Source organism: Panthera leo, chromosome B1 (assembly GCF_018350215.1).
Source record: "Panthera leo isolate Ple1 chromosome B1, P.leo_Ple1_pat1.1, whole genome shotgun sequence".
NCBI classification, from domain to species: domain Eukaryota; kingdom Metazoa; phylum Chordata; class Mammalia; order Carnivora; family Felidae; genus Panthera; species Panthera leo.
Window position 1 is genome coordinate 134,574,297 of NC_056682.1, and position 15,869 is coordinate 134,590,165.

A 15,869-nucleotide genomic window follows, 5' to 3' on the forward strand; every position below is an offset into this window, starting at 1 on the left:
AGAACACTATTAAAATGTCTCCACATTTTCACACAAAATAGACACCAAATACTGGTTTATGTTTTTAAAGACAGCAAATTAATATAACCAATGACTTTATTCACCCTACTAGGAATTGCAAATACACACATGGATGATAAACTATCATTGCTGATGTCAAATAATTATTTCAAAAACTCAAAAACTGGGCCAAGCTTTTTTCTTTCTCAGAGACATCCATGACTATATCTTACAACTATCTATTTCTCATATGGCCTATTCTATACTGCAGCTGCACTGACCATCTAAATAGGCTCAAGTTTGGGTCAATTAAAAATTATACACTCTCCAGATCCATGAAATGTTCTACCTAGGAAGAATTTTTTTGTAAATGCGTGAAATAGGTCTGGAGAGTTATCCAATCATAGAAACAGGAGAAAAAACAACTAGATCAGGGAGAGAAAAGTAAAAACTGATTAACAGTATACCATGTCATTACAAATAATAGAGAAAAATTTTGCCACACTTATGCATGTGTGTATATAAGTGAAATAGATAGATGAATATGAATACAGAGATAAATAACTAAATATGGAGAAAATTCAGATAAATAGATTGATAGAGATTAATCAAGTCTCTGGACCCCAAATTTAGACTACAGTTCTTAACCTACAGTCTACAGTTGGGTTTCTAGGAATCTTTGAAACCCCCAAAATCATTTGCAATTTATATAGGTATTTACATTTTTCTGACAAAACAATACATAATACAGTTATTAGATTGTTTAGGTACTCATGTCCCCTAACTTTTCGCTCAGCTCATAAAAATCCTTCTGCAAAATAATTAGAATAGAAACATTCTTTATTGATATTTACAGAAGTGATATGCAATTGTCAGAGGATATTGGAAATAATTAGCGTAGTCATGGCTAAAGGCAGGCTATATGACACCTTCTCTTCTGAAGGGTTTAATTTTATTTCCAGGCAGATGAAACTCACTTTGGATTACCCTTCAAAATTTCTCTCTTTTTTTTTTCATTTCCGTAGCTGTATCTTCACCTCTCATCCCCTTTTCTTCTGTGTTTACCTCTTTTATTTCCCTGGAGGAAGGAAGAGGATAAGAAAGCCTCCCAGTTCTAGTTATTATTGATTTGGGGCACTGTGCTGAATTGGGGCTTTGAGAGTCTGGAATATTGGTAATTGCCCTTGAAACTTATAATGAGTCTTTCCTTGGATAATACCTATGCGGGCTGGTGTACTGATTCCCAACATGTGAATAATATTAAGCGTGCTTGCTAGTGGCTAGACAGTGTGTGATAAGTTGGCCAGTGTATGGAGGGAGTTTGTGAAGAAGCAGAGACAATTTTAGCAAAGTGAGTTCTGTAATGAAGAAAGCGGAGCTTCAGCATGCATCGTTTTCCAGAGGAAAAAGTTATAGGTGCACATTCCTTCTCTGGTATAGTTATTCAAATAAAAGTAAGGCTACTGCAGGCAGGTGAATTTTCTCCCCAGCTCGTCATGACAGTATTACTATTTGTGACCAGAGAACATACATTTAAAAGAACTGTGAGTGGGCACCTTTATCTAGTGCCTATTTTTATGATAGGCTTAAACATATAAACAATTGCAAATAGATGAAAATGCCTACTCTCACATCAAGTACCAAAACTCTTAATACATACTCTGTTAATCATAATAAAAAATTCATAAGTTCATATTTCAGAAACCAGGCTCCAGCCTCTAATATCTCATATTTTTTATGCCAGAAAAAAAAATATATACATATATACATACATATATACACAGAAAATCAAAATAAAGTTGTGTATATATATACACAACTTTATTTTGATTTTCTGGAACTTTACCTTTGTAAAGATAAATCAGTCTCTCTCTCTCTCTCTCTCTCTCTCTCTCACACACACACACACACACACACACACACACACACACAAAGTAGTGTTAGCTGTTTGACCTTGATCGAATTACTTCACTGTGCCTCAGTTTCTTTATCTGGAAATGGAGATAATAACAGAGCCGGCTTCATGGAGCTGTGATAAAGATCAAATTTAATGATACATGTAGAGATCCTGGAACATTGCCTGGGATACAGATAAAGCTATAAATCCTATAATGGGTAACCTACTGCTCTGTTTAGATCCCAGAGGCTGGCATGTTGGCTGCTGATGGCTCACAGAAGCCTTCATGGACATTGCTCTCCATAGCAACAGGGAGCTGCTTCATCGGAGTTTATCTGTCTCCTCTTTTCCCATAAACCACTAGACTAGCTAATACCAAGATAAAAGGTCTGCTCCTTGAGTTTAGAGCAGCCCTGAGGGGCATCCCAGCTCTGGAGCTCCCCATAGCATCAGCTGAGACCTCATTTGTAATGGTGGTGTGGGCCAGCTTCTCCTTCTGTCTAATCCTGCTCTCCTTGCTTTCTCATAGATGAGATATCTCCAGAGAGCATTCCCTAATACACTGTTTTTAAAAAACTTATCTATCTATTTATCATCTATCTATCTATCTATCTATCTATCTATCTATCTATATCCAGTATAGATAACATAGTGTTATAGTAGTTTCAAGTGTATAATATAATGATTCAACAATCCTACACATTACTCAGTGTTCATCAAGATAAATGTCCTCTTAGTCCCCATCACCTATTTCACCCTCCCCCCACCCACTTCCCTTCTGGCAATCACCACTTTGTTCTCTGTATTTCAAGACATGCAGTTTGTTTGTCTCTTTTTTTTCTTTGTTAATTTGCTTCTCAAATTGCACATGAGTGAAATCATACAGTATTTGCCTTTCTCTGACTAACTTATTTTACCTAGTATTATACCCTCTAGCTCCATCCATGTGGTTGCAAATGGCAATTTTAGTCTATAAATCTGAAGAAAAAAAACGTTAAAAATTCACATTCTATGTTGAAAAACACAAGGGAAGTTGTACCTTACAGAGAATGCATTTCAGAGAAGAAACCTAAACCCCATTTCCCTGACCCTGACTATAACAAGAGGAAGACGACTAGGACAGAGGAAGTGCCTCTTGAAGAAAAGTTTTCAAGATAAACCCTATTTTTTTAAGGGGAGGAAAATAAATTCTCTCAACCATCAGAACAAGTTCAGAGAAGCACAAGAGAGTTGCTGGTAAATTCTGAAGTATGCTAGAACTGTCACTCACCCCTTCTCCAAGTTGTAGGCTCACATGAAGCTCAGCAATCCATTGAATCTGTTGGGTCTGAAGCTCATGCTTCACGGAAAAAGGGACAAGATGACAGGGTTGAGGGAAGCAGCAATGGTGAAACAGCCTGCATTATCCCTACTTGGCAGACCAGGGTACATGAGTTTCCTGGTAGCTGAATAAGCACAAAGAAAGCAGCTGGCTTTTGAGCCCTTCTAATGGTATGCCATCTAACAGGACCTTGCTTAAGGTGGAAAAGTCTACCATGTGAAGTGGATTTCCAATTCTAGGGATGCTGAACAATCCACAAATGTTCTCTATAAGCAAGTCAACTTTTGGAAAGGAATGTAATAACCAGTCAGTGTTAAGGAGCTGTACTACAGCAATAGCTTCTGTGTAGACAGACTTCTACCTTCTTCCATTTTTCTTTTGGTAACGTTATCAGAAAGGAAAGCAGAGAAGTAGGAAAGAGGGCATACAGAATTTCCCTCCACTTCAGCCACTATAACCACAAAGAGGTCTTTGCTGCACAAGGGGATGGAAAGATATTACACAGCAGGAAATAAGAGTTCAGCATAGCCAATTTAGGAGTAGCTATTGCTGACAATAAAATCATTTCAAACAATTGAGAGTCTGCCATGAACCTGGTAAACATATACACTTCAATAAGTATTCATCCAGTACCCTGCATCATACTGTACCATGTGTTAGAGATGCCATGATGAGAAGAAAGACATGGCTTCTAACACTTATGGAGCATGCACTTCCTCATCTCCTTTTGCCTTTCTGCCTCTGAATCATTATGTCTTCTCCCTGTGACAGACTATTCTTCAAAGAAGGTTGAGACATCATAATCTATTAATTATTCTGTTTATTTTTTAAACATCATAAGGAAAATTTTCCCAGAACACATTTTAAGAAGCAAAAAGACTGAATGTATTTTCTTACTTCAAGTACTATACATTAAATTCTGCCAACATTCCTTTCTCAACCACATTTCCCAAAAGCTTAGCACTTGGCCATAAAAGTTCACTCCAGTCTAAAATTTGGCATGCCTGACAGCAAAGTCTTCAAATTTGCCAATTTGGCTAACATCTCCTTTTTGAATAACAAGTAGGGAAATAGGAAAAAAAATATGTGAAATGGTATAAATCATGGCATTATCCAGACACAATTCATTTCATGAGATAATAGTAAGACCAAAATAAATTAATCCTAAATTATGGTAGATTTGTTTTCAGATAGATTTTCACAAAAGTTTAAAATCTGCATGGAAATATACTATACAAAGAAATATAATTGAGTCATATACAAAAATCAGAGAACATTTTTTAATGTTTGTTTATTTATTTATTTATTTATTTAAATATGAAATTTATTGTCAAATTGGTTTCCATACAACACCCAGTGCTCATCCCAACAGGTGCCCTCCTCAATGCCCTTCACCCACCCTCCACTCCCTCCCACCCCCCATCAGCCCTCAGTTTATTCTCAGTTTTTAAGAGTCTCTTATGTTTTGGCTCCCTCCCTCTCTAACCTTTTTTTCTTTTTCCTTCCCCTCCCCCATGGACTTCTGTTAAGTTTCTCAGGATCCACATAAGAGTGAAAACATGGTATCTGTCTTTCTCTGTATGACTTATTTCACTTAGCATAACACTCTCCAGTTCCATCCACGTTGCTACAAAAGGCCAGATTTCATTCTTTCTCATTGCCACATAGTATTCCATTGTGTATATAAACCACAATTTCTTTACCCATTCATCAGTTGATGGACATTTAGGCTCTTCCCATAATTTGGCTATTGTTAAAAGTGCTGCTATAAACATTGGGGTACAAGTGCCCCTATGCATCAGTACTCCTGTATCCCTTGGGTAAATTCCTAGCAGTGCTATTGCTTCTGCACTGCAAAGGAAACAATCAACAAAACTAAAAGGCAACCAATGGAATGGGAAAAGATATTTGCAAATGACATATCGGACAAAGGGCTAGTATCCAAAATCTATACAGAGCTCACCAAACTCCACACCCGAAAAACAAATAACCCAGTGAAGAAATGGGCAGAAAACATGAATAGACACTTCTCTAAAGAAGACATCTGGATGGCCAACAGGCACATTAAAAGATGCTCAACGTCGCTCCTTATCAGGGAAATACAAATCAAAACCACACTCAGATACCACCTCATGCTAGTCAGAGTCGCCAAAATGAACAAATCAGGAGACCATAGATGCTGGCGAAGATGTGGAGAAACGGGAACCCTCTTGCACTGTTGGTGGGAATGCAAACTGAGAACTTTGATTCTATTGTAAAATCTTTTTTTTGATTACACAGGACTATTACTTAATTTCAGAGGACATTTCAGACTAAAGTAAAACAAAAATGAAACAAAACAACTCCTATCTACATAGCATATATGGATATATATAAATTATAAATAATTCTATATAAAGAATTATATTCTATAATATTCGATAATATAAAGAATTAAAAAGATATATAGCACATATACAGATAAACTATATATATATACATAAACTTACATATATCTGCACACACACACAAATGTGTGTATGTATATATAGTACCAGAATGTTTGGCAAAGAGCTTTCAGAAATCTTTTTGTCAGTTTTGCTAGAAATCATTATAGGCAGTTGGGATTAAAGTATTTAATCCTATCCATTGATATACCTTGGTAGTTGGGCTTGAGGTATTTGTACATAAAGACAGAATCATTTTGGATCTGTAAACATCATTTGTAGCATGGGTTTTCAAAAATGGTGATGGAGAGAATTCCTCAGAGAAAACCAATATAGAATAAGTATAAGAATCTGCTGCTAGTCAGGCCTACAAAAGAAGGTTCTGTACAAAGCATTGACCACATTTCTGGAATCTTTTCTGTCTCACACTTTCTGACAAATGAAAACATTCTTGCAACTTTCTAGATTCTCTGTGTCCAGCTATCACCTAATTAGAATAATTAGAAAATATCATCTTATCTTTCTCATTTGCAAAAATAAATCCAGTATAGTCAGTAATTCTAATATAGCAAAAATGGTTAAAAATCATGTGATTTAGATTCCCACATTTTCATACAAATACAGAAGCATTTGTCTGGAAATTCTATTTTAATTGGAGGGACACACCAATAAAGCCTCAATGACCAAAATTCATGGCACAAACACTGAATTCTTAATGAAGCCACGGTGTTTCTCCAACTTTCTCTTTAAAAAAGCATTTGGCGCAATCCTCTTATCACTCCTTAAGATAATTTAGAATTATAAGACCTAATTTAGAAAATATTACATATTGTGTTAATGATTCAGGAAGCATCTTTTCAAATGAGCTATGGGCATAGTATATTTATTTCCATAATTACTGCAGCAAACCTAAATTTCCTTGAGAATGTGTTGTTTTTTTGTTTTTTGTTTTTTGTTTTTTAAAGACAACCGTCAGATTTCACATCACAGAGTCTTAAACTTCTTAAGTTTTGCTCATCAAAAGCCATATATCATATTCCCCATATATGAAATGCATCCCCTAGAGAAACAATCTTAGAGGGGAAGTTTTGAGACTTCCTGGGTTCGAAGGCCCAGTTCTCTCTAGAACAATCTTGACAATATCCATGTATGTTATATTAGAACACCTTCACCAAAAGATGAAATCTTTACGTATTTAGTAGACAGAATGGGAAAGCAGACCTTTAGTATTATTGGAGACAGAGTCAAAGCTGTCAGTTTAATACCATGCTCACTTAAAAGCCGATAGGCACTAATATTGTGAATAAATAGAGAAAGAAATTTCCTCCAGTGATACTTCAAAGACTTTGCAACATCTGGAATTTGGTTCTATACAGGGTATTCCACTAAAAAGTAAGTATAAAAAGATTTTAATAGAGCAAACAAGATTCAGGTTTCTTACAATGTGTTCTCCCTGGGGGGAGACAAATAACACAATGCATCTGACTAACCTTTCTGCACTTCAGCTGCATCAATTAACATTTAGTCATGGATTCCATCATGAGCCAGATGAACTCAGTGCTACAGCTGTTTTCAGTGAAGGGGAAAAATATGCTTCCACATTTTAGATTCCCAGCATTTATAAATCTGGGAAAAATGTTTTATTGACTGCCGTTGTGCCAGCATTATTGATATGCATTACATATTAGTCACCCAAATAAATTCACACACACCCTAGACTGTGATTAAATCAGGGTCAGTAGCGCATGAACTGGGTCAGCCAGCACCAATGCTATAAAAACAACATTCTCAACCTTTTTTCTTACATCAAGGATTAAGGAAGGGCTAAAGAACTGATCAAAGAAATAGATTGCGGCCTTGAAAAAATTGTTATTGGGTGGGTCAAACATTTCAGTGGAGATCAGGTACTCTGAGAGAGGGATGCAGATGACTAGAAAAAAATGAACAGATGTTGAAGAAATTGAACTGCAGGATCTAATGGCTTGGCAGAGACATCCTCAATACTACAAGCCAAACATGTGGAAGTGTTTGGTTGGGAGCAAAGCTGGGGTACAGCATAGCAATACTTAGTTAGTCATTGAAGGAGGATTTTTGTTTTGTTTTATTTTTATAGCAAAGGTTCCTTCAAGATGCAGTTTGTGGAGAAATATTACAGTGAATCAGCTGGGTAAGCCACTCTACCTGTCACACCTTGCCAAATTTCACATCACAAGAACATTACAAAACTAATTTTGTCTCCATTAGTCCTTTATCAATGCTGTTCCATGTCTTCTGGTCAACTCTGGAGTCACATGGATGAATGGATATCCAATAGTCACGTGGCCATATGTGCACTGCGTGTGTGTGTACCATCATTTGTACTGGTGTATAAACCTGGAATCACTATCTGTGTAAAAACTAACCAAATTTGACACTTGCCTTCTCAAATTAATGTTCTTAGCCACAACTCAAGAAGAATAAAGGTTGTATGTCTTCACTTTTACCAACACAGAATGTCAGTCACTTAATCAAACCAGAAAAATGCCTTACCTGGAACTACTTCAAAAAGGAATTTTCCTGGGCTCTCTTCATTGCAGGGATGTTCAAGGACTTTATTTCCAGGCAGAAAAATAGTACCCTGTGAACACAAATGCCCCAAACATCAACATCATCAGAGGGCAAATATTGGATATCATCATCATTATCATCAGTAAATATCCAAAGTGTATCTGTAATCCAGTATATAGTAATACGCATCAGACTCATTTATATTCCCAACTAATCAAAAATCATGTAACAGAATCATATTAATTCAACATTTAACAAGTTTTTTGTTGACCACCCAATGTATATAAGATACTGTATTAGGTACCGAGTTCATTTTAAGCACCAATTTATTAAATGCATTCTGTGTGCCAAAATTTTTACTGAGCCTTCTACCAACATCATATTATTTAATTGTTAGAACAGTCTTATAAGGTAGGTGTTATTTTCCCCATTTTACAGCTATGAAAACCAAAGCGAAGGCATTAAATAACTCAGCCAAGGTTGCCATAGCCATCCCTTGATTATTCCTTCCTTTTCCGTTAGATTTCTCTCTCTTTAGTGTATTATTTCCATCAGTACTAAGACATACTTAAAGTTGTATCCCATTACAAGATACTACTTTGACTCCTCCTGTTCCAGCTATCATCTTTTTCTCCCCTTGCCTACCAAAGAGCTACCTACATTGAATCTATTTCTTTACACGTGTCCACTGCAGCCTCGTTTGTGCACCCACAATTCCAATTACCTGATTCTCACAAGCTTCATGCTTAACAATTCTCAATCTTCAATAAATATGACTTCCCAGGAGGATTCAGCACTATTAACCATTCTTTCTTGAAGCACCTTCTTGGTTTTCTCCAGGTTTTGTTCTTACTTTGAGACTTGGTAGAGTCTCTTTTCCTGGCTCTAAGTGGCCTTTAAATATTAAAGTGTTCCAAAGATGTATCCAATTATTCCTTCTCTTCTGACTCTATTTTCTCTTTCTCAGAACTATCTCATTCATGTCTGTGACTTCAATAACCAACTATAAGCCAATGAATATCAGATTAATATTTCTCCCCTTCCCCCTGCTTCTTCTTCTTCTTCTTCTTCTTCTTCTTCTTCTTCTTCTTCTTCTTCTTTTAATTTTAACTAGGCTTCATGTCCAACATGGGGCTGGAACTCACGACCCTGAGATCAGGAGTCTCAGGGTCCACTGACTGAGCCAGCCAAGCACCCCTCAGATTAGTATTTCTAACTCAGGACTCTCTAATTTTCAGAACTTTATATCCAAGAACTTATTTGCATTTCCATTTGGATAGCAAAAGCATCTTAAACTAAATTTAGTCAAATTAAAATGCAATTAATTTTGGTCCTGTTTAGGTATTCACTAGCTTTGTGACTGGCATCTTCTTCCAATCAGTTGCAAAAGCCAGAAATGTAGGAGTCATCATCCTTAGTATATCTGTACTAACACTCAAGTGACTATTGTTTGTGGTCTTGTATGTTTCAAAGTCCATTCACTGAATTCTCCATAACACTCAAACATCTTTCAATCCATTTTTTTTCTTAATGCATTCCAAGTATCTTTAGAAACAGAAACTTTACCTTGCAACTTTCTTGCTTAAAAATCTTCAATGACTTTTATTTGTCCTCAGATCAATAGACCTTTGGGTCTACTTCCACCCAAATCTATAAGTTCATTTTTCTGCTCTTATGCTTTTGATGCTTTCTATGACTTTCTGTAATCAAGCCAACTCCTTTTCTATAAATAGTATCATACTCCCATCTATCTTAGGACTGTATTCTTTCCTGGATTGTTTTATAACCATTTCACAGATTGATTACATCCAAAATATACTTGTATAGCTTCCAGAAAATGTTCCTGGATGATTTACTCCTGTATGTAACTATGCTATTTGTAAAATTATTTGATTAATGTCTATCTCCATCATTAAACTGTAAAGGAGTAAGGATAATGTGTGTTTTGCTCTCTAATTTACCACCAATGCCTAGTATTTTGCCTAACATAAGGCTAACGCTGAAAAAAAAGTATATTGTTGAGTGAATAAGTACTGTTAGTGTAGTAAAGCCAAGATTCAAAACCAAGAATGCTGGATTTAAAAGCCTATGTTATTGTCAACAAGATTATATCATCCAGTTTTGCCAGTTTGAAGCAATATTTAGCTCAAGTAATATTTTACTCAGGTTTCATCCTACCTGATTTGGCACAGAAAATTATAGTCATCAACTCTGTCCCTACATCTAGGCTTAGAGTGTTAAAGCATAGCACTCCCTAACTAAAACCTAAGGAATTATAGGTTAGACATCCCCCTCCCCCTCCTTGCTTACAAGAAGAAGTTTTAGAAGTACTACCTTTTTCTTCCTCTTCCAGGAAGTAAATTTTCTTACTTCTCATCATATCTAGTGTCCTTGGCCCATGGATCACCAGTTTCTGGTGTTTTCAATAATTTTTTAAAATTACAAAACACTTTGAAAATATTCATCATAATTAAGACTTTTTAATATACAGGTTTAATCTATATGGTTTCCATATAAAGTGATAAAAATCAGCTGTTTCAATGAAGAGTTTGTTTTACTTCCTGAAATGATTTTGTGACGTAATTAAATTTGTGATTTAGCTGGCTGTTAGAATATAGCATCTAACCTTCCAGACAAATACAATATTCACTTATGGGTGCACATATGCCTGTATGTTTGTATGTGTGTACACATGAATCCTGTTTAATTCTATGTCTTCAGGCTCTACTTAGGATCTTAAAATGTACATATATCCTGTAAGTTGAATTCAAGCCACTCTCCTGCATAAATAATTCTCTTGCATGAGTCAGTCTCTTCCATGAAATCCCAAAGTACCTCACTTGATTATTAAAAGACAGAGTAGTGCTATTCTTTGTTTTCTTTTTCATACATGTGAAATAGCTACTTTTGGCTGAAATTTTTATTTTCACTTTTAAAATTTGACATCTTCCAGATTTTATATTTTAGCTGTTTTCCAAGAAAATTATGATGAGAGCATAATAGTTCAAGTATTAGTAGATAATGTTTAGGGCAGGATATATTGTAATTGACAAACATTTGCTGTGGTTAATTCATTGTCATTCAATTATAAAATAAAGTAATTTAACTGAAATCTAGTAATTTAACTTGATCACCTTGTATAGAAACCATGTAGTTAAAGTCTATAACTAAGAGAAGAGTCTTAATTGTGATAGTTATTTCAAATACTCTGTAATATGATATTGTTAAAAAATGCAGAGAAATTTTAAAAATCTATAATTTACCCATCATCATAGATAACTAATGTTAGCACTTATACATCTTTCTGTATTTGTATATATTTATGTATATGTGTGTATTAACAGCTACAGTAATTTTCATTTAAAAAGTAATCAAAATAAAGCCTTATTTATTATCCGCTTCAAAACTTAAAAATCATGTATTGTTAGTATGCCAATTTAATAATTGATATCATTTTTAATTTTAATTTTTTAAAGTTTATTTATTTTGAGAGAAAGAGAGAGAGAGCATAAGCAGGGGAGAGGCAGAGGAAAAGGGAGAGAGAGAATCCCAAGCAGGCTCCACACTGTCAGCACAGAACCTGACAGAGGGCTCGAACTCATGAACTGTGAGATCATGACTTGAGCCAACTACTTGGACACTTAACAGACTAAGCCACCCAGGCACCCCAACATAATTTTTTAAAGCTGAATAGTATAGTGCTTGCTTGAATATACATACTTTTACACCCTCTGTTCATGTAAAGTATTTATGGTTTTCTTCAAGTGTTATAATAAAGAATATTTTCATGAACATCCATGAAGCTAAATCTTTGAGCTCCTCCTTAACTTATTCTAAAGGACAAAGCCCTAAGAGAGAAATTAGTAGTCAAAAAGTATGCACTGTTTGTATGGGTTTAGTTAATTCTTCCAGAATACTCTAAATTAGCTAAGCAAACAAATAAACAACTAGTGAGCAAGTAAAATAAAAGTGCCCAATCTGATTGAGAAGTAGTTTATTGAGACACTACCATATGTCAGATATTATTTCAGATGGTGTGAAGTATGGAACAGAAATAAAGTCTTTACTTTCAATATAAGAATAACATATTATATGACTATACATGAAATAAGTACCAAAGTATATAGAAAACCAAACAAATAAAAGAGTTTAAGAAGAGAGTGTCATTAGTGTAGTCTGATTAGTTAAGAAAGGTAATATGAAAAAATAATTTTTAAAGGAAGATTAGATTTTAATATTTAGTGAGGTAGGGGTAATCTTCTAAAATGGAGGAAATCACATCAACAAAAGCAGTAATTAGAGCCATATGTGCATAACACATTAGAATAAGAGAATTTTCACATGAAGGAATAATTAGGAGGTAAAGATTTGGTGACATTGAGGACACCCCCTGGAAAGTCTACCCTTGGGCAGAGGATGCTGCACTTAACATCCACAACTGAGAACAAGAGTAGACTCTTGAGCAAAGCAGATGGAGATTGAGGAATACCAACTTCTTAAAAATTTGTTACTATGAAGCAATTAATTTGTCATAGATGACAACATCAAGACTTACACAAATGTATTGGCAGCAGAAATGGCATAAATTTGCATCAGCAATGCATTACTGGAGATACAATTTTTGGAAATAGAAACTGGGCACAGTGTAAACATAGAGAATGAAGAAGAGTCAAAGATTACTTCAGTTTCTCTCTTCTGTATATCTAGAAGAAAGGTGATACCTCTTATTTGAAATGGGGAATTAGTAAGAATTAAACTCCACTGAGTCCATGTATTTGACCCAAAACTGTGTGATAGTCTTTAATTTCCTGGTAATAGCTAGATTGGATGTTCTCTATTTGCCCACCCCCCCCCCATCTTCTTTCCACCTATCACTCTATTCTGTACCCCTGGAAACTAATCTCTATAAATTGCATAAACCAGGCTCTCTTGACTGTTGACTTCAGGTTGGATTTGAGAAATCATAGCATAAAATCAGAAGGCCACAAAAGAGACAGACTGAGATATTTATTGACCTATCCTCCTCCAAGCTAGCCAGAAAACTGGCCTTAGTTGCATTGGATACCTTAGTCCACATCTCCTAAATTTGGAGGCTTCCCCAGGTTCTAGTAGCTCTAACAGACCCAGGATGTTTTCCCTATCTGTGGGTTTCTATGAACCTTCCCAACACTTTATAAATGGTTTCTTTATCATACACTCTACAATTAGCACTTTTAAGGTGGAGCCATCAATTTCTTGCTGGGATCTGGAGTAACAAGATAGTCAGGGTGCAAGTGCTTTCAGTTTTCTAAGAAATGGCATATTACCCCTGATGTTCAATATGCCTCACTGGAAATTTTGGATGATCACAGAGAAGAGAATCAAGTATAAGAAGGAGATGTAACCTTTTTGATCAGAGTTCAGTACATATGGTAGTAATTACATGTCAATAACTAATCAGCATATTCAGAATGGAATTAAGCTTACTTTTTATCCCTTACAGGGAATATCTCTTTCTAAACAATTTTTAAAATTTCAAAATGAGATAATACATTAAACAAAATATTTTATAGCTTAAGAGCTAAGAGTTGGCAAAAGAAACATAATTCAGAACCATAATAGTATCTCATTTTCAGCTAAATAGCTGAAATTGCTATTAAAAAAAGAAGCTCCTCTCTAGTTAAACCACTGAGCCAAAACCACCAGATATTGGGGTAAAGCAAGATCATGTTGAAAATAAGTATGGTAATCTTCCTATCTGGAATTTGGATTGGAAAAAAAATGTATGCATGTGCAGTAGCTCTGTTACTTTCTCTAAACTTAATGGTAAGAATTTTTTTTTCCAGCACTAACAGTGATCATGAACATCATGGACTGGGCAAAGTCTCAGCTTGACAATATATATGTGTATTTTTAATGCAATTAGACAGAGGTTGAGAAATGACATCAAGGGGAAACTATTATTCAGAAGTTTTTTTATAGTACCATAGGTTGATTTTACTTTATTTTTTCTTTGCAGCAAGTACTTTCATTAAGTCATTCGACAAATATTTATTAAACAACACCTGGCATGACTCAGGCCCCCTCCTGGGCACAAAGGATATAATGGTGAGAAAATCCAATAATGTCTTTGCACTCCTGGATCTTAGGATCACACAGGGAAGGTAGAAAATTAGAAAACAAATAACTAAAATTGTACCCAGAAACACTTTAGCCATGTAACAATCTACCAATGACACTTAATTCTGTGGTTAGGTAAATCTGCTCTGGGTTCAGATTCCCCCTCTACCACCGATTAGCCCACTGACTTCAGGCAAGACAGGTATCCTCCCTTTGACTCAGGTTCTACATTCTTAAAATGAGATTAAAAATAGAACTGACTTCATAAAATCACTGTGAGCTAATATGGGTAGTTTGTAGAAAAATGCCTGATACATACTATTTCTTAGCTGTGTTTAATATAAAAAAAATCTTTTGTGTATCCCAGAAGCCCCAAAGATAGTGTGGCCTCATGTTTTACTAATCTCCAAATAATGAGGTAGTTCTAGTAAAGGTTCAATATATATCTGCTAATATTATTATCTAATCAAGTAAACAGGGAGGTAAACTAATTAGAAAATTTTAAGTTATTTTTTACTGACTATCATGTTTGAAAGGCTAGACTAACCAAAACAAACAAATCTCTAATTAACAATCTTAATAATAAATAGCATAGCATGAGATTGATAATGATGTTTGCTAACATTTCTTACCTGCTACCTTGCTAAACCAATATGTATGCTATTTATATCATTAATATGCTCAGTGACTCTGTGATCTAGGTATTTCTCATTTTATTGATGAGGAAATGAAGCTCAGGGAGGCGAAGATCCTGACACAGTAAATTCCTAACACAAATTTGAATAAAAAATGATTGAGTAAATGAATACAAGCTGCTTTAAGGACTATATCTTTGATTATTAACCCAGTTTATGTTCCTACTTCTAATCAATTACTGCTATTTAAAGCAGTTTGAAGAAGTTTTATGAAGAGTTATTAAGTTTCTTCTTAGCCTGTGAAATGAGTTACACCAATTCCTGGAATATTGTTGGGGAGGGAAGTGAAGGGGAGACTTTCAAATCTGCACAGTTTTAGAATCTGCCAAAGTAATTTTGATGTGCAAACTCTTTGGGGACCACTGACCTCAGCACTGTTATAAATTGTCTTGTAGAGAAAGTAGCACAGTATTCATAAAGCTGTGCTCATTGTAGAATGTACTGTTTTTCCTCAAAATAATAGATGTAATATTTTCAAACCATTATTTAAATTAACCATGGCAAACATAATAGCATGAGACTATCTTACAATTACTGAATAAATAGAAATAAATTCTCTATATAAATGTCTCATGTTGCTACTTTCTATTAACTGCAGATTTAGCACTTGAGAAGCATTGTCATTCTGGGCTCATTTTTATTTAAAACAGCATTTGCATAATATTATTACATATGTTCAGATCCTAGGACGCTAATTAATTGTGCACTAATTGTGATGGAGAAAAATATGTAATATATTTTGATATAATTCATTTAAAAGTTTTTAACCCTTTCTTCTCAGACACAAGGACCCATGTGAACACCCACTCCGGACAGAACAGAAGCACAACAATTTCTTCCCCAATGGAGTCCTCCTGCATGAATATTCACTCTGGAAACATGGC

The 15,869-nt window shown here is 35.1% G+C and overlaps 1 protein-coding gene across 2 annotated transcripts in view; it reads right to left on the minus strand.

The window, feature by feature from the left end:
- Positions 1–15,869, minus strand: part of ARHGAP24 (Rho GTPase activating protein 24) — a 512,696-nt gene that overhangs the window by 268,525 nt on the left and 228,302 nt on the right. Inside the window, exon 3 of one of the 2 annotated variants that reach the window (XM_042935991.1) lies at positions 8,174–8,261. In XM_042935991.1, the coding sequence (XP_042791925.1) occupies positions 8,174–8,261 (88 nt within the window). Of the gene's footprint in view, positions 1–8,173; positions 8,262–15,869 lie in introns of those variants that run through there. The other variant, XM_042935993.1, reaches the window with a different exon arrangement.